This window comes from Enoplosus armatus, chromosome 13, assembly GCF_043641665.1.
Source record: "Enoplosus armatus isolate fEnoArm2 chromosome 13, fEnoArm2.hap1, whole genome shotgun sequence".
In the NCBI taxonomy this organism is placed as follows: domain Eukaryota; kingdom Metazoa; phylum Chordata; class Actinopteri; order Centrarchiformes; family Enoplosidae; genus Enoplosus; species Enoplosus armatus.
The window spans coordinates 11,658,477-11,683,406 of record NC_092192.1 but is presented as its reverse complement, the minus strand read 5'-3'; the positions used below and the strand labels follow the sequence as shown (position 1 = coordinate 11,683,406).

General features: G+C 41.9%; 1 protein-coding gene across 4 annotated transcripts in view; it reads right to left on the bottom strand.

Annotated features, from left to right (window-relative positions):
* The window catches only part of LOC139295653 (neurobeachin-like), an 89,616-nt gene extending 70,165 nt beyond the window's left edge, over positions 1 to 19,451 (bottom strand). For all 4 annotated transcript variants that reach the window (XM_070917874.1, XM_070917873.1, XM_070917878.1 and 1 more), the window contains exon 1: positions 19,134 to 19,451. In XM_070917874.1, coding sequence (XP_070773975.1) covers positions 19,134 to 19,451 — 318 coding nt within the window. The remainder of the gene's footprint in view (positions 1 to 19,133) is intronic.
* Positions 19,452 to 24,930: the final 5,479 nt, after the last annotated feature.

Sequence of the window (24,930 nt, the reverse complement as noted above, 5' to 3'; positions counted from 1 at the left end):
TAATAATAAAAAGGATTAGTTGGAGCCCTCGGTTTGTAACTCTGGAAAACTGTTGTGAAGGTGAGTGTGATTGAAAGTGGGAAGCAGTAGAGAAGAGAAAAAGTTGGGGATGAGTTGCAATTGAAAAGGGCAGCGTATGTGTCTCTGTCTCTGTGATTGTGATCAGTAATGACATGTTGACTGACTGTAGCCTCCAGACACAGGGGAAGGAGGGGGGGCGCCCCCCGGACTGCATTTCCCATGGGCCTTTGTACCCAGTGTCTGCACAGATGGCAGATGGGACGACACACAGCCCCCACACATGAAACCCTGTTCAGAGAAACAACGTCATAATCACACAGGAAACACACACATGCACGCACGAGTCAGCAGAATAAACGTTATCAGCCATACAGAGTAGAGAGTATGGGATACCTAAGAGCTGTTATGCATGAAGTGTAGGGCTTTTACTTTAGACTTTACAGGAGGAGAGGAAGAGAGAAGTCAAGTGCACTGCAGAAATCACAGCAGAGCAGCTTTAGGAAGTACGCAGAGAAAAACAAGGTTTCAACACACACTGCAAAAATACACCAATGATTACGTAAATCCACACTGGGGATATAAAGGAGGTTTAGGCCAGCACAAGCAAGGCAGGTTTTTGTGGTAGTGGTGAGGGCCAATAATAAAATAATAAAATGTCTTATGACTTCATAAGGAATCTTTGATGTAGGCTGCAAGTGCTTCTCACCACCATAAAAATTGCAAAAGGACGGAGAGCAGCGTTTCCAGCTTATGTAGCATTATTATATACTGCACGCTAAGTAACATTATGGATGGGTGATGAATCAATTCAAAGCGCTATTTCTGAACAATGCTCAAATTTTAATGTATGATGGAATCTAGATGTTATGGCATAATGTGGGTGAATGTGTAATTTTTGAGTCACAACACTGACATACAGTGACATAGGCACATGTCTTGAGTCGGACACACTGCAAAACAACGGTGCTGATACAGATCCCTTAAGGCACTAAAGTCTCCTCAGTGACATGGAAGTGATTTGATTTAGCAAAATCTGACAATAAGCAAACCACTGGGCTGTGTAAGATTTGCAGGAAATCTGCCATAACTACAGTGTCTGGTATTGCACATGTACTGTATGTCTAGATGCATAACATAACAAACTGCTTAGTATTTATTAGCCAAGGTAACGGCAGGGCTCTGGAGATGGTAATGTCGGTAAATAACTGTTTGATGAGTTGCCATGAAATTTGGCACAGCCGTTCATAGTCCCCAGTTGTTGAATCCTACTGACTTTAATGATCCCCTGACTTTTCATGCTAACATGCTAAACTAAGATCTTGGTGAACGTGATAAAAAAAATACCTGCTAAACATCAGCATGTTAGCGTTGTCATTGTGAGCATGTTAGCATGTTGACCTCAGCTTTTCAAAGCAGCACTGTGCCTAAGTACAGCCTCACAGAGCCGCTAGCATGGCTATCTCTCTTGGACTCTTATTTTCTAATTAAGTGCCTACATACGTATGTTGGAATTATGTTTTGGGTTTTTTATTTTGCAAAAAAACAGGGGAAAAAATCCTTACGTTTTAAAAATAATTACAATACCTTTCAAGCCATGTGTAGGTTGCATTATACTGTATGTGTAAGATAAAGATAATGGATCATGGAAAAATGACAGATCTTCATCCAACCAATCTCAATGATTGGACTGAGACTGATGAGTCTGTATAGCACCTCCTTCCCCCTACACAACACTGGTGTGAATACCAGGCTTTTATTAACCACCAACAGAAGACAAAAACCATCCACAGAGGTTCAAACAGCCAATAGAAACTAGAACAAGCCACACAACATTCATGTTGCATGTTTTTATACACACATTGCATTTTCCCAGCGGGAGAGTGCACATGGCAGTTCATTACGAGCCGATACGTCAAACACATCGAGCAGCTCTATGCAGCAAGCACACTTCCTTGACATCAACATTGTCCTCATCCCTCTCACTTCTCTCACACACAGTAGCCATCCAATCACAGAGTCAATACAGAGAAAATGGGAGAAAATAAGCCGGCCTAAAGGTTTGGTTTAGACTGGTTATCCGCTGTACTCTGATCAGGATTTGCATGTAAATGATTTTGTTTATTCTCTTATTAAGTAGAGGCCAAATTTTGGATCGAAAACAACTACAAGCAGCTATCGTGCAAAGCAAACCCAAAGCTATAGAATACGTGAATATTTGTGTTCCGAATTAATACATAAAACAAAAGATAAAAAAAAAAATACAGTAACTCTGCAAAGAAATGAAATCATTAGACAAACTACATAAGAACTGAATTGCAGATTGCAGGGCATTGGTGAGAAATTCTAAATTGAACATTTGATGTCAAATAGAGCCCGAGGATGTGCTAAATAATTTTTTTATGTATGAGCCATAATGCACGGAATGGAAAATTAGCTATTCAGGCCTGCACCATTTTCATGGCTTAATTTGACATATAGGATAAGTCATGTATGCATAAACATTGTGGTTCAAGGGCAAAGACGGCTCGCCTCCAATCAGTTAGTGTGATCCCATGAAGGGAGCCATGCGGTGAAGGTGACAAATTCCAATCAAGCAACTGCTACCTTTAATTTAGCAAATAAGTGTATGCTTTACAGTTTCATTAGATTAAAACCCAGGCGTTTGTGTTCTCGGTGCCAAGAGCTGTACCCTGGGCACATTTTCCACAAAAATAACTATGAATGTGCCTCTGTACATACATCAAAGGAAAGCAAAGCTATTGAGCGTTCCCATGTATTGGCTTGTCAGTTTCTATTAACACTGCCAGAAACCAGAGAGGGAGAGCTGCATAAAAGAGGAGTGAGAGAAGGCAAGATAAGACAGTAATACCTGCTGAGATCTGTCTCTCTGAAAGCCTCTAGAAAGTCTCCAGTTCACTGCAGACCAGTTCAGTGTGCCTTTTCCCGCCTCCAACATCTGACTCAAAGCTTGTCAAGTGCAAGCCTAAAACATACTGTTTTTACATACTGTACACACACATACAGACAAATGCGCACCAACACAAGCACACACTTGACAAACTCAGCCAAAACACACACATACTCAGCGTTCAAAGGGCAACAGCCTTTTAAACAATTCATTGCAAAAAAGTCTTGTAGGTCTTAGTCATTCGCACATACACACTCACTCAGTTCGTCACAAACACGCTCATACATGATCACAACAGCTGCAGCAGCGATTTACATGAATGACAGCATGAGTACACACAAGAAGAGGAAGGAGTGGAGATGGAGGAAGAGCAAGAGAAGTAGAGGGATACAGAGAATCCCAAAATAATCCAATAATAATGAGGCGCCATTTCATTAGCATATAAGTTTTTCAAAAGTCTGTTTACTGGAGTGGGAGGCGAAGGAGCTTTAAAAAGAGCAGAGTGGAAGAAGAGGAACAGAGGAAAGGCAAAGAGGAAGAGATCAAGAGAGGGAAGGGAGACAGGAGCACGAAAGTGAGGTCAGACGTCACAAACAGGGCAGAAAGGAAATATGCAGCAGCAGTAGTGGTGTGAATGTTTGCTGGGAAAGCAGAGAGAAATGACAGATAAAAAAAGCAGACAGAGAAATACAAAAGACTATTTTCAGCACATCGGACAGTTCCTGCTCTCTCTGCTGACAGATGCACAACGGAGAGAAGCTACAGTAGAAATCCTTCACTTGAGCTGCAAAATTCATTGACAAACAGCTGAAACTGCAAGTGTACTAATTGCTGTATTAATACCGTCAATATTTTCAAGCACTAAAAGTCTGTGAGGGCAAAATATAACTCTGATGTGGAATCCAAAGCTGTAAGAGCTCCACTGCTTTGTAGAACCACACTGTTCATGGCTGACGTTCTCAGAAAAACAAATCCAGGTCAGAAACACATGCATGTACAGGGATTGAGGAATCGAAGCCAAGTGATCACAACTCTGACTTCATCCAACTGCAGTTTAAAATGTCTGCCACCTGATTGGCCAAAGAGGCTTAGTAACGGATCTAGCAATAAGCCTTGTCACATGCTATTGGGCAACAAATAATTTTTTCCCCCCTTTTTGTTTTACAGAACACCACACGTGACACTCACACACACACACACACACACACACACACACACACACACGTTATTACACAAATTGTTTATAGATTCACAACTAGATGATCAACAGCATCCGAACTGCATAAAAATCTATATTTTATGGTGATTTTAATATGCGGTGGTCAGACGTATAACATACATATTGTAATCTTGTAAGAGTGTCAAGAGTAAATATATCAGTCAACTACAAATGCATAATAAGAAAAAATATATTCATGCTAATTAGATAAAACAAATAGCTATATGTATAGCTAGTTCATTCAAAGTTTGGCATTATACTTTTACCTCCACGACAAGAAAGCTGTGTTTTTACCTTGTAGGTAGTTTTTCAGTCATCTGGACATCTAAAAAACATTTCTATGAAATTTGAAGAACAGACCATCTGTGAGCCGATGAACAATTGATTCGATTTTGGTGGTGGCCATTTTTTTTAAAACATGAGGGGGTTGTACACTTGAATTTAAATTCTATGTATATTCCCTGCAAGAAAAAAACAATTTAGCATTTCAATTTAGTGACAGAAAGTATGTGCTTGAGACTAACAGTGTTGGAGAATAGCTTAGAATCATGCCTCCCAGCTAAAAATAATAATCCACCGCACTTTCTCATGAATAAATTTGCATCCTTCTTTATGGGACACAATACAATTCAATCCAAGCTATATCCTTTTCAGATGAGCTTTTGCAGTTCATCCAGTGTTAGTTGGAAAAGAAGACAATAGGGAGAAATAAATAGAATAAACATACAAAGCCACTATGGTTTATCAGGTAACACTAGAAACACTGAGAATCAAAGGAAAACCTTTTCACAATTATATATTTGTTTAAAAATCACCACATGTCAACATGCAGATCATGACTTTGTGATCTTTGTTTATTCAACACTTGAAAGTGATAACTTAGTGTTACATTGCACAAATCACTGGATGAGCACAGATTCAATCCAATTCAGCCATGGAAATGCCTTGCCAGACCAGAAACTGTTATGAGATATCTGTTACGACCTTGAGACTTATGGTTTAATAGAAAAAGACCAAAGGAAACTTCTCTCACCAGGTGACCAAGAGATCTGGAGGTGAGGAGAAAAAATATCCTAACTGCCAAGGCACAGGGAGAGAAGAAGAAGATACAGCGAAGAGAAAAACTAAGAGGCAGGGAGAAAAATAGCATTATGGAGAAGTGGTGATTGAGAGGGCACCGTTGAAAGGACAGCATGAAACAAATGAGACATGATACTGAATTCTACCACACAGAGAAAGAGAGAGAGAGAGAGAGAGAGAGCAGAGAGTTGAATGGTGAGGTGTAGGAGGGGGCTGTTATGGTGTTGTCTCTTTTTTCTACTAGCAGATTCTGTCCAGGACAAGAGGCAACTCAATTTTCCTCTCTTTTCATTTTTTTTCCTCAAGACAGGCAGTAACGAGGGCATCCTTGCGTGTTATGTCACGGGAGCCTCAGAAGGAAGGACTCAAGGCTGAGATAAGGTACTTTAACAAGGCCTTCGCGCCTTGTCTTCTGACTCCACTCAAATGTGCTCATTTCAGAGAAGCTGACAGGAAGTGAAGTCCTACAGGGCATCCTGCATGTTGCTTATACCTCACTGGGCTTATCAGAGATGAAAATAGAGACAAGAGACGGTAACTGAGAGTTACAAGTCACTGAACTCCTCATTCTTCCTGTGCACCTACAAGGAATGATTCATCAGGGCAAAACTGTGGTATATGAATTGTCTGGTGTATAAACTGTGTGTTATTGGATCATAATTTGGTCTACTGGATGAAAATGCAAATGTTTCATATTCGTTCATGAGTGACAACTGCATTATCATAATCTGAGTGTGTGCATCTGCCTGTGAGATGACGCAGGTGTAGACTAGCTGATGCTAAGTTCAAAGGTCAGCAGATAAGCCCTGCAGACCTGACTCAGACCAGGCTGGTGGCAATTCAGGATCACTAATCTGTTTGTTTGGTTTGGTTTGAGTGTATGTGCTGAAGCAGATAGGATGTGTGCATGCATGTGTGTAAGTACTCGCACACACGTACACACGGTTGTGCACGCGTTCAACATCCACTGAAACAATGGAGAGTACTGTTCCACTGAACCACAGCTGATGGAGGATAAGAGAGGCAGCTCCAATGAGTCTCAGTAATCCATCATCATAAGACAGGGTCGGGAATGACACACACACTTACATGCACACGCGCACACACACACACAGTCGGCTTGGAAGGGTTAGTGGAGCATGATGTACTGTATGTTATTATGTAAAAAGACCACACATGGTGTACACACATACTGTACACACACACAAGGTAATCATGAGTCAAGTTAGACAAGCAGATAATTCTGAGCAGAGAAAATGCTGAAGCCAAACTTGGCTCGAATCATATTATTTCAAACACTTGGAGGTAAAACACAGTTTTTAATGAAAGGTTTGGTCCAACGAAAATGCACCAACTTCTACTGCTTCTCTGCCAAGGTGTTTCTGTGCTACAGGCCTGTCAGTAAATCAGCTTTACTTCAGACGTGTCCTCCACAGTGGACAGTGGTGAAGACACGCCGTTTGAAGCTCATGTTGTTTGAAGTACAGCAGACGCAGCAGTAACAGTGAAGCAGTTGTTAGAAGCTTGTGCTTTGGAAGTAAAACCTTGAAAGGGAACCAGTTTGCATTTGAGTTGATCAACAAAGATTCAAATCTTTAGCATATTTTGACCAATGCTACATTTTTACATAAACCATAATTTTCAGCTCCTTCTGTTTTTACACTGGGAAGTTTTGCCTTATTTGCATGCCCTTAGGGGATCTACTACATTAATACTTTATCTCACAGCTTCCATTACGATGGAATCATTTACAAACAGTGCCATCATCCTGGAGGATATTTTCATGGACGCTAATGGATAACTAATAGATATGAGTAAGCTAAGTAAGACTTTAAAACTTAGCTGGCAACTGCAACGAAGTATGAAACTCTGAATGAGATTGAGTTAATTTTCAAATGCTTCACATCTACAACAAATATCTATTATTCATAAGTTAGATGACTGACTGAAATACAGATTACTGATCACATGAGGTTTAATTTTCATTTGCTAACACAGCTAGTGAAGTCATCAAAGTTAAATGGCCCTATGCAGCTGCCATTCAGTTGGGTATCAGTGGCCAATACAGTAGACCATAGGTTCCAGTTTAATTCCATTGAAATAATATCAAATTACTACAATAGTATTATATAGTACTATTACAGTTCAAGTGCAGAATGTAATCAAGACAATTCCTCCGGCTGCCCAGATGAGGATGTCAAATGTCAAATTCACTCACAAAAAACAATTTCCCGTCAAAAGGTCATATCAACACAATATCCATTCTCAAATATCACAGCCTATTGCCAGCATGCACTCACAGCCTTGAGAGCTCACACTCTTCCTCGAGAAGGCCAAATACTTAGAAAAGAAAAGAAACAATTGGTTTCAAAAGGATTGCAAGATTAAGATTAAAAAAAAAAACTTCAAGTGTTTTTGCAAAATAATATCAGGAGGAGAAATAACAGGGGATGAGATGGGGTAGGAGGTTGAAAGTGTCAGTTCTGAAAAACAAATAGACAGTTCATAAATCATAAATATTAAGTTTAGAGGCAAAAAAAGTCCCTGTGCAAATCCAGTCCCTTAGGCAAGCAAAACAATAACGTCTGAAGTCACTGATATAAAAGGGAAACAAAATACAAATAATAACTGTGCATGATCCATGACAGCAATAGCAAATTAGTCAAACACTCATTTGGTTCATTGTGTAACTGAGAATGAACTAAAATTTCCATATGTGACCCCTGTGGTAACATGAACAAAAACAAGACTAAAGAAGCAAGACCCTTTTGGATCCATACATTAGCTTGATTATAAGAGTGTGCTTCTCGGCATTCACATTCTGTATTCCAACGTAATTGTTTTCCTGGAACCAGAGCCTGAACGTAATGGGGGAGGTTTAGGGTGAGGGTCGAGGAACGAAGGGGAGGGGAGCGAGTGGGTGAGGTGGAGATGAGGCGGGAGGGTAATATAGTGAGTCACCACTGCCAGGTGTTGGCTGCAGAACCTCTTCCTCCACCTCCTTCTACCAGCATTTCTGAGTGTGAAAGTGCTCGCAGGAGGGGTGAAGCAAAACCTGGCATGGTGCTACAGGGCATCAATCCTGGTAGTGTACTGATACTGATACCAGTACAGATAACTTCTAGGGGTGGCCAATGTTATTTGATTATATGCTGACATAAACCATTATTATAAACTGTTATTCATTTATCCCCCCTCTAATCATTCAAACATAAAACTATGAACACATCCTTGTAACTTCAATACCAGAAAAAAAACTGTTCATGTTTTGATGTCTGTATCAAAAACAAGCTTATGTAATGAAACAGCATAACTGCTTTTGTATAATTGTTGGCATCAATATTCCAGGTAAAAAATAAATTAATAATTGAATATGCAAGTGCTAGTTTTTTGGGTTTTTTTAGGGATGGCAAAGTCATTCTGTTGGTCTAATTGTTTGGTTTAATTTGTCCAACACTTACTACTACAATACTACTATGACCAAATACTTGCAAAACTAATGACATTCCCATCAGCCTGTGATAATTAGCAAATGTTGCTAACATGCTAAACTAAGATGGTGAACATGGTAAACAATGTATCCCTGCTCTGCATTAGCATGTTAGCATTGTCATTGGTGTTAGCATTTAGCTCAAAGGAGCCCTGCCTCCAGTAAGTAGTTATGTCACAACCCAATAAGCAATCACTTTGGATTTCTATAACGGATGTGGTGACTGGATGAAAGGCGATGTAAAATTTCACAATGTACAATTACTAGTAGAAGACTACGTAAGGTTTAATATGGCGCCAAACAGTGGCACAAAATACTCTAATTTGTGTGGTCGACCCTCCTGAACGACAGTCAGTCCTCATACAGAATGTTATTGTTGAATAAAGTCTCAGTAGATGCGGATACAGTTCTTATTTCCCTTGCTGACATGGAGCAGAGCACACCTGACTTTATTGTGCTAAAACCAATGTTGCAGCGGTGCTAGCCAGGCTGTATCATATCCACAGAAAAGGAACACAATAAAGGAGCATATTGTGCCACTGTCTGGTCTGTTTAGCTAGTTCTCTTTGGAGTGTATAAAATATTACCAAGGCCTTTCTCTTATCAAGCTGTGCCGTCTTATGAAAAATCCCTGTCTGAAAGCTGAAAAATCCTTGTTTAACCCTCCCCTTCATCTACAGCTCTCTGTCATTACTGAATTGGATTTATTAGATGAAATCCTTTAGGGATCGTAGCTCTCATTGGCATTTACTAGATAAAGTCTATTTCGTGGGGAGAACAGGCAGTCCTGATTCATTGTTCACTTGGCGCAGAATACAGATGGAAGTAATAAGAAACTAAAGTAGAAAATGCTTTGGTTTGATAGCGAGTGCAGAGCTACTAACCAGTCTAATATGGTGTTAAATGACTTGTTACTCACACTGACACTGTTTTCATGCTGCAGGGGCAAAGCAAGCATGGAGATGCTAGATGTCTAAAGTATAAAATAACATTAGGAGTTGAATACTGTAGTTACACTCACACAAACACATACTACAAAGTTTGCTATAATCAACCATCGGCCACTGCAGTACGCAGCATGAGGAATAGCTACACAGTTAGCTATAGTTCACAGTAAAGCAGATGTGTTTGTGTGTGTGTGTGTGTGTGTGTGAGGAGCCAAGGGAGAGAGGCGAAGTAGGCCAGCATGAATATAAAATCACCCCTGCCAGGCAATGATGTGGGCTACAAGAAGGAAGGGAGCAGTGTGGGTATTTTTTTGTATGTATGTATGTATGTATGTATGTGTGTGTGTGTGTGTGTGTATTGCCAGAGAAAATGTGCAGGAGAACAAAGCAAAGGGTTTGTGGAAACACTCATTTATCAACTCTCTGGGATGTTCGGGGGCACACACATTCACCAGCACACAAACACCAGGTAATTCAAACAAAGCAGCTTGTTATAATGTGAAGATTAGTGCATTGTAGGGGTGCCAGAGTGAAACACACACACACGCAAACAGATGCACACACAGCAACAAAAACATGTTTCAACTGTGTTTTTGATCCAAAGGAGCTGTATGAAGATTCCATAGAAATGACCCCCCCCCCCCCAACAATCACACACGGATGTTGCACACATTTCAGAAAGAAAAAACAAAAAAAAAACAAAAGAGCCAGACACAATAGCATAAACCAGCCAGACACAATAGTGTGGAAACAAGGAGCAGAGAGGAAGAAAACAAGGAAAGCTTCTTGTAGCCTTTATACAAATAATATTGCAGAAATGATTAATTTCTTAGGGCTAGAAAATTTACCAAATGACACTTTGATAACCAAGTTTTTGTTTTAGTTATAATTTATTGTAAAAATAAAAATGACCAGCTGATCAGAGTTTCACAAATGCAAAGAGACACTTGTCTTTGGTTAATATCATCATATAATGACTACTTTGTTCACTTTCCACATAGACATTACTTTGGGATTTTTGCCACATTTTCATTTTATTTCTTTATACATTTTATGGGGAAAATGTTTATTAGGGCTCAATATTTTAGGTTTTTGTTTCAAAAGTACAATTTAGGAATTTATCCACATTGATGTCGGATATATAAACCCCGGGGAAATAGGACAAAAAAACATTAATATTACAAAAGGTCCAGGTGAAAATCATTTGCAGGTGAAATATCCTGTGTCACCATTAGTTTTCTTCTAATGACTGATATGCTGGTTCATCTGCAGCATAACTGACAGTTATTTGAACTCCATGTGTTTTTTCCACTTTCTATTAGTTGAAGTATATTCTGATCAGTCCTCAACCACCAGAGGACCCTAACTGTGCTGAACGCTGTCATCTTGCAGAAGGCTAGATGAGTTTAAACTGATTCTTCTACTTCTCCTATTAAAATATCCAGGTGTTTCTGGTGTAAATTAATAAAACCTAAACCAGTGAGTATAATAATTACAAGTTTAATTAAGAAATAATTAAGATTGATAATTTAATCCCTGCAACTGAAAATGAAAGCCCTGAAGAATATAGAAAACAGGGGTGTCAATGTTTGCTTTAACAGTGATTACATTTATATTCAGTAGTTGGCAATGAGCACATGCTTTCCATATGAAATTCATGTTTAATTCATGATATCTACTCTTGTAGCAGATCAGTGCAATTTATTTATAATAGATTTCTGACGTCTGATGACAATTTCTCTGTCATTGCAAACTGAATTATTACAGCGCTATCAGAGAAGAACCTGTAATACTCTTTGCATGTCAAATTGGCCAAAAATACAATACAGTATATTTATATTAATATTTAGTGCTTCCAAAGGCCATTGCAGCGACTGTACAGCTCAGGTTTAAGATTCATTTCTGTCACTGTCTTCAGAAATGACAGGAATCCTGGAAATGAATTACTTAAAATACTGAAATATTAAAAAATTCCTCCTCATCTCCACTCCCTATCCCCACAGCTTCTCCTTTTCTCAATGGACCTAACTTCATTTTGGCATCTCGCTCTGTCCTTATCCTCAACTCCACATCCACACTTACAAAAGCAAAGCTACAGTAGGTAAGAAGAGGTGGCAGCCATATGGTTAACAGCAAATAGTCTCCCTCCAGGCTTTCTTTGCTCGAAATGTGGCAAAGATGAGTGGAAGGAGAAAGTGAGTGGGGACAAGGAACCAGAGAGGAATGGCACTGCAGACAGCTCCATTACCTCCTCACAATAGGGATCATCCACATTCATCCACCAGCCGCTTCACCCGACGAGGGAGTCAGGGAGGGAGGGACGAGATTACACCGGAGGGTCGGGGAGATGGATGTGCTTTAAGGAGATAAAGAATGGAGAGATAGAAGAAGCGACGGAGAAGTAACAAAAGGTGTCGTTAAGCAAGGATGGGACATTTTTTTTCGGTGTTCTTCCCATTCCCAGAGGGTGCCCTCACCCAAAATCTGACGTGGCTTATCCTCGGAAAAAAATCCCAGCATCCCTACGAAGGATGAGGAGGAATTTAGAGAAGTGGAGCAGAATTGAGGCACTCTAAGACGCGGAGAGGTGAACGGTTTAGCCTGGATGCTTAACACCTCATTCTTTCACACACATACAAATCAGACCAGCAAGACTTTAACACAAATTGTGTTATTATTCAAGCAAAAAAAGACTGAAAAAGAATTTATCATGAAACCAGGAAGAATCAACATTACACCTTAAAAACATTAATTTGGCTCTGAAGCGAATCATTATGGGGAAGCTTGCTAGTGAGAGGATTTGGGATTTCTTAACATTTAGATTTTTAATGGGTTATTTTTTTGTCCCCAGTTATTTGTCACAAAGTGGAAATGGTTTCTAGATTTGTCTAGCATGCCTCAGAGTGTGGAAGCTATAACTGCAGCCCTCGCTTTCACACAGGGACACTAACCATGCTAACAAGCCAGTAGAGGCTAATCCCACAACGTGACAAGTGACTGATGATGAAAAATGGCCAATTAAAACTCAAAATGTCAAGGTATCTCTAACAGGCTTTGTGCTTTATACAAAAAAAAGTGTGCAGGCTCTCTCTCGTTCACTCTGGTCCATGGCACTCCTACTGCATTTCACTCAGAGGAGAGGGGGGCACAGATACACACAGCGTGATGAGGCTCCACAGGGGGGCCAGAACTCATCAGACCCCCACAGAACACCATACAGCCGGACCTATGTTACACTCAAGAAGAGAGGAGCACCTGAAGGACAATCACAGACTTTTCAATTTTCCCTCTGAAACTCTCTGAAAATCCTTCTCATCATTTCTCTTCCTGTAGTTTACCATCACTCTCCAACTATCATCCTTTGTACAGTAAATGCTCTCCGTCTCTCTCCGGCTCATTCACTGGTCAGGACAACCCAGCTGTGTGATAGATAGCAAAGTCATTCATGACCTTGCAGTGGAAGCCACACCCTCTGTCCTCCACCTCTTCGACAGCACGTACTCTACGTATGTGCGCATATATGTGTATGAGAGAGAGGGATAGGCATGGATTGTGTGTGTCCATGCAGTTAAAGTGGCAGGTCACTGGCTCATATAAAAACACTTTGACTTGTTTTTTTTTTGTTCCTTGGGTTAGCACTGGCACAGTTGCCACCGTTAGCTAACATTGCTCACTGGCTGTAACCCCCAGGCACAAACTGACTAAGCTTTGCAGCAATACAGCAGCTAATCTTTCCCAAAAATAACCCCCAACATCATCTCGCAGAGGCCTGCAAAACACTTGGTGAAGAAAAACAAAATGTGCATCCTCTTTCTGAGACCTTTTTGTGTTGAAATTTCAGGGTTTCTCCAGACATTGCTGCAGCATTAGCCTGAGGCTAATGTCCCCTCCCCTTCATAAAGACAGGATACGCCAGCAGTTCTGCTGCACAGAAATCAATTCAAAATTCAGGTAAAATACAACTAATATTACATTCAGAGCTGAAACGATTAGTCGATTAATGGATTAGTTGATCAAAGGAAAAATAATCTTCAGCTATTTTGATAATCTGTTTCAGCCATTTCAAGCAAAATGCCAAACAATTCCTTGTTCCAGCTGCTCAGTTGTGGAGATTTGCTGTTTTTTTGTCTTATGTGACAGTAAACTTAATATCTTTGGGTTTCGGTCAGTTGGTTGGACAAAACAAGACTTTAAGATGTCACATTAGATGTTGCAATGGACAATTTGTACTATTTTCTGCCATTTTATAGACTAAACAATTAATCGTAGCAATAGTTGGCAGATTAATCAATAATGAAAATCATCATTAGTTGCAGCCTTAATTACACTGTTTTCTGACTTTGCTTAGGCTGCTTCCAACTGAATGGAGATTACAGAGGAACTGCTGATAGGCTACCCATGGGCACACAGTAAAATGGGGTCACATGTCGCAATTGATTATAAAACATCACAAAAATAACAGTAGTATGGACAAACGGGACCACTGCTGAGCTCATAGGCAACCTCGACGGGCCTCTGCACTATTTTACAGGAAATGTGAAATCAGTTGAGTCACTTCATGGCAAAAGGCAACACTGCCTGAACAAAAACCAGGAGGAAGGCCACTGCAGCTCCAACACAAAGAGAGATAAAGGCCAACGATATGTTTATCAAAATGCATGAAATGCAACACAAGCACAAGATGAAACAAGCAACATCCTCTTTGCATCATGACAGTTTACAGTTTCAGAAACGGCAGAGCTAGTGAGACAGAACCTGTCATCTTGACCATGGTCTCATTAGTCGATGGCAATAATAAAAAGCCACCATCACAATTCATTTGACAATAAAATAATGATGCCGTATGTAGCACCTCTAAATGTGTGCTATAGCTACAGTACAACCAAACACTGCACTCATAATTGGAAAACCTAAAAAAGAATATGTTATGAAACTGTTTCATTTATTTCAAATAAATGTTCATCAGAGATCATTTTCTACACCCACAAGCAAGGTTGCACATTATTTATTAGACTATTTAAGTCTATTAATGGGATGCTTGTTATGAGAGTCATCTGCATGGCTGTGAGAGCACACTATGACGCACTGTTATTCCCCTGCATGGCCATGCAAGCAGATTACAGTGCTGCAGGGAAACAGTTAGCCTCTGCCCTGAGTGTGCAGCCACAGGGCAAACTTAGAAAACAGATAAATTAAACTGAATTTTGTACCAGCGTTTCAAACCACCTCAGGGAAAAGTTGCACGTCATATGATATGTTTTGAAATTGGGTGACCTATTCCTAAATCTGTGCGGTATAAATCAGCACGCCAATCTCACTGCACTCCAGACAGAGGGTGAAGCAGTATTGAACACATAACATGGTGATTTTGCCGTTGTATGTCTGTGTCTGTATTTGTGTGTGAATGTCAACATATGAACGTGTGAGTGAGTGCAGGATTTTTTTGTGTGTGTCAGACTCAGTGTGTTGTGCTGACTCGGACTCTGACTGGCTGTGGGCTCGGTATCAGGTGACCTTGGTGAGTGTGGAGTGTGTGGACAAGAATAATGAGGCGTTCGCTAACAGAGACTCAGTGGGACCGCTAAAGGGGCTCAGGTGGGGATTGACACTGCCAGAAAATACTGCATCTGACCAAGAAGGAAAGTGAAGGAGAGAATGCAAAGCAAAGAGCAGGCATGGAGACCAAGAGTGAGCCAGACTGTGTCATCAGTCTTTTTCTATGTCAGACATACACGCCGTTTTGATCCCAAAAAAAAAAACCATTACAACTAGATAAAGCTGTCTATAAATAAGCACAGCTGGTGCTGTATTCAGGCAAGGCTGACAGTGCTGCCTGTAGATGCATTTGAAAAATACCTTTCAATTCTTCAAATAAAGAATAGATATGACAGTACAGCTCTGATTGATGGATCACATCCCAACCCTCTTCCTTCTGTCAACAAACATTCCTCCTCACCTGGCTTCCTCCAATAGCCAACATCACAACATGTCAAAGCAAATAACCACAGCCTGAGGTGGAGGTGGCTGACCATTAGCTAGAAAAATTTGAGGTTTCAATCCACAGAATCACCGGAGCAGTGAGGGGGGAAAAAAGCACTGGCCTTTAAAGGGATAACACAACCAGTAAATGGGTCCATCACCACACCATAAAGTATCCCGTCCTGTGGAGTGTCATCTATAATAGTGGTCCCCAAACCTTTTTGGCCTATGACCACACACAGCGCACAGTTGAATATGTCTATGGGTTATGACCAGCTTGACCAAAAAGAGATTTTGTTGCCCTGTTTTATCTGAATAACTTTTAGGGGCCTGAAATGTAAAATCTGAACTGTTCAGATTTATCTCGCAACCCCTAATAATTACATAAATGAGAGGAGAAACATAACAAATGCAGACGCTTCCACGGTAGACTCACTGAATGGTTTGATGAGTATGAAAATTATGTGAATCATATGCCATGGTCTTCACAGCCACCAGATCGCAACCCAACTGAACACCTGCTTTCCATCAACACTACATGAGGGAATATCTTTTGGAAAAATGAGAGAAGAGATCCGGAGACTTGTACAATCCAAAGCAAGGAGTATTGAAACTGGTTGCACATGGTAGCCCATCACCTAAGGCACCTGATATTGCCTTTAATTTGTCACCCAACCGCACATAAACCAAGCTTACTCACTGATGATCCCACTAAACGTGCATCTTTCTCAGTTATTCAGCGCTGTTTAGTATGTTGTTGCCGTTTGCAGAGTTCCTCGAGCCATAAAAATATTAACTCATAATAGGAGACAGAGACAGACGGACAAAGAAAGAGCGTGAGAGATAGAGAGAGATGCTGTGGCAGAAGTCCGGAAGTGGAAAGCAACACCAGGTGGTCGAGCGTCTGGAGGCAGGCAGTCAAAGAGCAGTGTTGCCTTGACAACTGTGATGCCTTGTTGATGATAATAGCTGAGCACCTCGCCGGCAGCAGCCCACACACATAATGTACGAGTTTCTATATGTGTACACTGCTTGTATTGCATCTGCACGTTCACTTTATTTAAAAACACTATTATCAAATTATTAGAAACAATAACAATACCCTGTGTTCTTGGCTACACAGGCAGCAGTGCTGATGAACTGATTCTTGATCTGTTGTTTGCCTCTCTATCAGCATCAGTGCAGCCAGCATTCTGGCCCAATTTGATTTTTTTATTGTCTTCTCTCTCCTTTTCTTCTCTTTCTTTCTAGAGACACAACAGTTCATCACTCGCCAAAGGCCAGCATCACGGCGTATAGAACAGGGAGCATATCTGATCCAGCCGACAAGCCATCTGTTCACCCAAGCCGCAGTGGGATCTGATCAATACAACCACGGTGGACAGAGAATGTGGCTGCTGTGGTCTCCCACATTGACTGGAATAATGGATCAGCTTTTGGGTCACAGTGGACTCATTGTACCAGCGGCATGACCACTGAGGTTCCTGCCTCCACACCTCTTTGTTTCAACTCTTTTAATTAAGGAGCTGGGCAACAGAATTCCCTAACAGGCTTAGCTATTGGCAGCCTCGCAACCAGAACTGATTGTTCAATTCAGGATTTAGCAAGTAAAGCTTTGTATGGATAACACATACTGCTGTAATTTGTCAGGGTGTCAGGCCTTTGTGTGTTAATGCATCAGACCAACATTCACAAATAAAATCGTGGGGCCTAAACGCAGGTATTTATGTAAAAACAGAGTACATTTCAGTTGAATGCTCTGATGAGCTTTCCCTGATCTGATGTGAGTCCTTTTCTCTTCCGCTGCATCAGCTGGTGATTTCTGAGCACATAGCCACTGCAGCATCCTACCACCTCATCCTCCTCCTCCTCCACTCTCTCTCTTCTCCTCCCCCACCCTCCCTCAACCCCCCTCTCCTCCTCCTCCTCCTCCTCCTCCTCCTCTCCACCTGCTTTTAAATGCATGGCGTTGCCCTGCCAGGCCAGTCTATGCAGGCAGCATCACTCCCCTCAGCCCCTCCAGAGTGAAGGAGGAGGCAGTGGAACAGGATGGATGGTTATCAGCCTGTGCAGCCAGGGGGGGTGTAAGGGAAGGAGACAAGGTCGGAGTGAGCCAGCAAAGCCCCCCTGCTGTTCCGTGTAGTACCAATAATCGATTGGAAGATGAGAGGCGACCTGAATCCGGACGGCTCACCAGTCTGGCTGAGGAAAATGGTTTAGTCCAGATGTAGGCTGTCCTGCCTGCTCCAAGCATCCACAGAGTAAATAGGCCACTGGCTACATGAAACCCTGAAATAGTCAACCCCCTGAAAGCCCTGCACTGAAATCAGGTTATAAATTATGTCTACATTATTCTACTTCTTCTTCCAAAGAAAATGAATAATGATCAGAGCCCCCCTTTTCATAGCAGATCTGTAATATTATGCAGCACACGCCATCGCCTGATGCATTGAGGAGGGAAAACAGCCTGGCAGCATCCAACACACACGTCCTATATCCTCCTAACGCATTGGTCTCCCAGACCCACGTCTGCTGTGCATTTTGCTCATCTGTTTCGTAACGGGAAACACCAGTCTGCCCCCCCCCCCCCCCCCCCCCCAGCTGGATTAAATCCTCTGATGTGTAGGGTAGGCCGAGCATCGCCGACACATCAGAGAATGGAGGGGTAAAGATGGAAGGGGAGGGGGCAACGTATATCTGATCCATAAATAAAATAATCTCTGTTTGAACCACAGCAATATAAACCACTAACCGTATCACAGCTACCTATACATCACTCACTCCTCTGCGCACAGGATGCAGGGCCCTGCCTCCAACAATAGGCCTATGCATAATTTTGAGCCATTCTCATACACACACATATGTCGATGGATAGCATAATGCTAGTCGGCCTTTGTCTGTGTTGGATGAATTTGGTTTCAGTGCTCGACAGACTTGCATACCTGCATGATTTCGCTCTTTAGGAAACCGAATTAATTCCGTTTGGGTCTCGGTGTTGTGCGCAACATTGTAACCATTCGCCGTTTGTTACAACCTGCCTATGCATCAGTCCGGGGTACACAACGGGGTCAGGAGAATAGCCTGCATACACTTTCCCCCTATACACTACAGTTTGACTGCAAATGTCTGTTCCTTGTTGCACCGCAAACGGGTCATTTAGTCAACAATGGCTGGTGATTAGACTACCCTCCATGCCTTGGTGGGGTCACATGCTTCATTCAGCTCCGGCTTTACAATAATAAAGCTTCAGCCTATTTATACTCAACACACTCACTCATACTCATGTACGCTCCTTTTTTTATCTGCAGAAAAGAAAAAGCCCACATCCATCCTCCCAACAAACAAATGACATCATCCTCTGAAAGCCACACAACCATGGGAGTGTAGCATCGTAAATAAAACATAGCGGGTTAGGGCTTAGTGATTCTACTGTGTTCTATGGCTGCCTTTCTGTGTTTTCCAACACTGCTTGATCCTGCTTCCACTCACCAGGTTCAGCACAGTCTCCACGATGTCCCTGTTGCTAACCTCGCCGACCTGGATCAGGCCCACTAGCACGGCGAATTTCATCTGGATATTCCTGATCGGGACAGCGGGGTTGATCACCCCGGCCGGGAGGACCATAGAGCCGGCTGCAGACACCATCCTTTCCCCGGTGGCGCCGGAGCCAGCGCCCGCGGCGACCTGCTGCTGCTGCTGCTGCGGCTGCTGCGCGGAGGAGCCCGGCGGAGGATGGGAGTCTCGGTCTGTGTCCGTGAGCGAAGAAGCAGAGCCCGGTGGTGCTGAAACCGGCTTCTCGCTCGACATTTCCCCTTGGAAACAGGGAGGAGAGGAGCGGTCGCCGCTGTCTCTCACACCTGCTCTACAAGCTGCGTCTGCTTCTGCACAAAAACCATCCACTGCGCAGGAAAAACAAGGGAGAGCGGCGTTTTAAAAATCCTCTGAATTCACCCTATCCTCCTGAAAATGTGTAGGGATTCATAAGGCTGGCGAAAGGGATGGAGGTTTGACAGAATGGTAGCCTACGCGTCTCTCTCTCCCCCCTCTCTCTGACTCTGTCTCTCTCTCTCATTGGCAGGTTGCAGTCAGTGCGGTCGTCGAGAAGAGAACGCCATGTTGACGCCCCCTGTCTGCGGCAGCGCGCTCTAGCCACACATGCGCACTCGGGGACTTTCTGGTAGGGTGCTGAAGCAGAAATAACATGGAGCCATCCAAGCATGGGGTCATACAGAGCACAGCACCGCCTGAACAACTGGATGTTTTTGTTTTGTTTTGTTTTTTTAACTTGTTTTTTTGTGTGTTTTTAATAATTAATGGCTCTGGATTTTGCATATGTAAATGTGGAATACTGAAGAAGAGCAGAATACTATAGCAATAAATACTGGTGGGCATATTGTGGGTGCAGTTCAGGGGCAATTCAGATGGAGTTCATGCAGTTTAGGGAGTCTGGCTTCCAGACGGAGGCTGTTTATATATTCACAAGCCATCCATCTGTCCCACTTATTGTTGTCCCTTGTTTAACTCAGGTACCTTTGTTTTTTCATCAAGCATCGCAGGATTACTCTCTTGATACTCATCTCTTCCTGTATCACTTACTCACTTCCCCTCCCCTCCAATCTCCACACCTCTCTTCTCCTTTCCTACCATCATTTTCATTTTTTTGTACACCCCTTCTTACCTCACCGCCTCTTGTCTTTATCCTTCCCGTGCCTCAAGCGCCATTCCTCGCTCTCTTACAGGCCCTAATGTAGAAAACGTTACCCTAAAAGACTGCTGTATGTCTTTGTATGGCAGGAAAAAGGAGGGCCCTTTTAGCAAACCAGACAAAAGCAGCAGCACACATGCACATACAGTACATATGAACACGTTGCAGTATTTTAAGTTACAAGTAGCTTCCATGAATTCAGATGATGCTAAACTGTCTGGATGTTTTTCTTTAAATTTGTTTGATGTCATGCTCTCATCTGAGTCTTGTTGAGCACTGACTGACAGGTCGAGCTGGTGCCTCTCACAAAAACACATACTCACTCACACACCTACAGTATCCTCTGGTGGCTGCACAGACCTTGGCTACTGCTTCACTACCTGTATGCATACATGAGCCTGTTTCACACTCCATGTGTTCTTCCAGCAGGCCACATCTGCTGGGTAGGATTTCCATTAACAAGGTGGCTATAGAGGCTGATTCGTCACTCTGTCTCTGCATGTGTGTGTGTGTGTGTGTCTGTCTGAGTGTATTTTCACATACAGTGACAGCAGTCTCTTCAATGTCTCGCTCCTCATTTTTACTTCAGATGCTGATCTTTGACAGGGGTGACAAGGTGGGGGTGACATGGTCTGGCTGTGTGTGTGTCCTTCACAATTTGGTGCATGTACGCACGTGAGATCATTAGAGAATTTTACAGATGAGCAGAGGCCATCTCGCCATTTTCTTCAGCACAAAGAAAATGAAGGGAACAATCACACACTGTCAAATGTACACTCACACACAACGCTTGCATCTGTTACACACTTCCCTCACACTCAGGGAGGCCATTTCTCAAACTAACACATGCTATCTTGCTCGCGGATGTGCACACACTTGGGCTCACACGCACGCACACACACACACAACCACAATGGCAGGCTCTCTGTTGCGCGCAAAACACACTCCTCTTTGTTTTCAGACAAAGGCTTGCTTCTGCAGCTTTGTCATGACTCCACAAAAGACTTCTTTAGAAGAAATAGAGGTCTTAACAGAGATCTGGTTGGTGATTGGGTAAAAAGCACTAACATTGTCCTCCTTCTCCTTCCTCCCCTCTCTCTCTCTCTCTCTCTCCTCCACCTAACCCCCCCCCCCCCCCCCCTCACCTCCAGCAGAGGTGCAGTACTTGCGGGCAGGCAGTCATTTACCTCTCTCTTCTGGTGTACCTTTGTAGAGATGTGTAGAGGTAGTGCCAGTGTCTTGTGTGGGCTGATGATCTGAGTGCTGGAGCTTCAGAGGGGATGGGGACTCAGTGAGGATCAGGCAGAGAGAGAGCAGCAGAGGTGACATCTGTCAGAAAGGGTTTGATCAGCGTGTACTGGAGAAAATGCAGTTTGTTTCTTGGCAATTTCTTCCCCATGTAGTGGTTGTGGTTAGATTTGGTTTGACAAGTATCTACTATCAGCTGTTATCATGTAAATGACTGAAAATTCATCCAAGGCCTAGTCAGAAATGATACTACAATTCTTAGCTCAAAATGGAAGAATAAAGGTTTGAATTTAAGACGTTATTTTGTCATCTCTGTCTCTGATATTAGGGCCAATTGAAAAATAGACTTGTTGATGTATAAACGGCTGACCTCAGTGATAGAAACACAGGTAATAACTTCCTGTTTTCACAGACGGATGTGAGTCATCATCAAGATGTGTGTGTGTGTGTGTGCATCCACATGCACTCCTGTGTGTCTGTCCATGTTTGTGTGTGTGTGTGTGTGTGTGTGTGTGTGTGTGTGTATAAGAGAGAGTGATAAAGATGGGAGGCGGATAGGAACTGATTACACAGCTGGCAAAACACAGCAACTTGCTGTCACTTTACATGCAATTTCTCAATTAAGCAATTTCATATTACTTAATTGAACTGAAATTCTTTTTCCTCCAATATTTACTGAGAAGAAACTCTTGATTAAAACACTAATGAGGTAAATTAGGTCGAATCAAAAGCTTTTCTTTTCTGTCTGTTTTCAGTCATATGTTCTGCCATCTCATTTTTTATATTGTTGTCCTTGCTTTACGATACAAAAACATCAATCTTAAACTGTAATTTAGTGACATATTCAACCTTTAAAAACATTATGCCTGTTCAGTTTTCTTTGTTTGGGAATGTTCTGGATATTACAGTCTGTATATTAAAGTAAGGCAGATTAAAACAATTAATTGTGCAGAAATCAAGAAAAATACATTCTTGAAAACTATTGAAACATGATTTGTATTAAAAACAGGTGTAAAAAATCTCTGAGAAAATGAGACTTAGCAAGAGACTTCAAGACTTCCACACACTGAGGGCATTAGACAAGATTTTCTTATCGGCTCCTTTACTTAGATTCTCTGCAATCTTGGAGCTAAATACTTTCAACAAGCAGGTCATTTTCCCTGTCGTATTCACTCAGTTACTCTAATACTGGTGGAATTGCAGAGGACAATCCTCAAAGGACACCACAAAGTAGCTTATAAAAGTTTCAAAGATAAAAAGGGTGCCTATGTATCCAGCTGAAGGAAAGAGCGCATGAGGAAAAAAAATGTCATCCTGCTAAAATCTCATAACCTCAATATTGGTCATTGTCATGTTTTAAGGATTACACACTCCTCCATGGGTTAAGAAGATTAGACCATCTTTGCTCTTATGAATCCCTTTCAAACCCCCTCTGGATGAACTCAGAAGTATGCAGCGATGAAGGTTTAAACAAGCCTCTTTTGTCTTGTTTTTTTGGAGATAAATGATTTTTTAATGAGCAGGAACAAAATGTTCTAATAGCAAATATTTGAGAAACATATTCTTCTGTTTATGTCACAGTTCCTCATTTTAATTATCCAAATGGAGAGAGGCATTGGTTTGTGTCAAAGCTGTCGCCAGGGATGAAGGATCCAGTTCTTTGACAGGGGTCACGACCTGGGGTCAAGGACTCAGCTCTTTGACTGGGCTAGAACACGGGTTCTCCTGAACCGTGGTAGTGGCCTTTAATAACCCAGCTCAGATGAAATTTCAGTTTGATGGAAAAGCTTGCGTATACAGTACATGACCCTGAAAGCTATAGAGTTTGCAAGGCCAGCTCTGTGTACACCAGAGAACAGAGGACAATGTACAAACACATCTGCTTGTTGGCAGCATCTGCACTTTTGTTGTCGGTGTATGTGAGTGATGCAGTATGGCTCAATCTCTTCTACCCCATAGACCCTCAACCCCCTGATGAGTCAATCATTGTGTGGCTAAGCATTGTTCAAACCCTCAGAACTTTATTAAAAATTCTACTCAAGATCTCCAAAGATATCAAATCTCTCATGCTGAATAAGATGCACGACATAACTAGAATTCACTATGTGATGGCACAGCCTTTAAGTGAAAGCATATTAAGTTTAGACATTTTACTCAATATAAAAGAGTGATGTAGCAGGGGAATAAATGTGGCAGGGGGATAAAATTGTAATTCACAGCTAACATTGTTGAAAAGTGTAAAAAATGTGTTCTCTATTCGAAGCTATGCATGAGAGAAATTAGTCAATTAAAGCGAGTATGGCATACCCACACAGGTGTTTTCACTCGGGGCCTGGTTACACTTACTGTCTTCTGCAAAACATTGTAATATTTTTTTCATTTCATGGTAAGATGTGTATTTGAGGACTCTGAAAACACCTTCATGACAGCAGTAAGTGTTATAAAACGACCTTCTGGGTTATTTAAAGATCGGATGCTTTGCTCTGTGACTCAGGCACACACTGGGGCCGACTCTGTTCTCGAGCGCTCCTGCTAACAAGCTTAAGTGTTTGCAGGTGAGGCACCTGAGCCAACGAGCCTGAGAAAGAGTTCCTAGGGTTTGTTATAACATCCAATAGACCTTTCCCACTGCATACTGACTTGTCAAAAACAGATGTAACATGGATAATGGCCGGATTTCTATTAGCTGTTCCTGTTCCAGGGTCTTCATATTGTGCATGTTGGATCGCAGTACTGTATGGTCCACTGACACGCCTAAACGGAGTGGAGCCATCACTGATGTTATAAGTTGTACTTTTACTGCCATAATGAGTCAAAATGTCTGCCCTATCCGCTGTGAGAAAGGGCTCCATGAGGTGCCGTAACAAATCAAATGCTATGCACTCAGTTAGCAAATACAGTATAGGCCTACTGTATGTCTGCAGTAGTGAACTGTATATATATACTCACCCGCTCAATATAGCTTTATCATCCAAGTCTTTTCTGTAGACCTCAACTCCAATCGAAAAACATTAATATGAATGGTACTTTACTGAATTTGGTCTCATTAATACAATTAAACTGGCCAAATGACAAAAGTATAAGAAAAAAAACACATTAAACTTTACATAATAATGGAGTTTACATGTACTACTGTATGGGGAACTCTGCTCAGATAAAGACTGTGTGTGATCCACATTGTGTTATGATAACTGAATCATGATACACACATCCAGCTTTTCTTGCTCCAAAGGTTTCCATGCTGATGTATAACCTGCAAGGCTTGAAAAGACAATTTCACAGGGATGCACCAAGCTTCTGATTTACAACAGCAACAATATTGAACTCCACGAC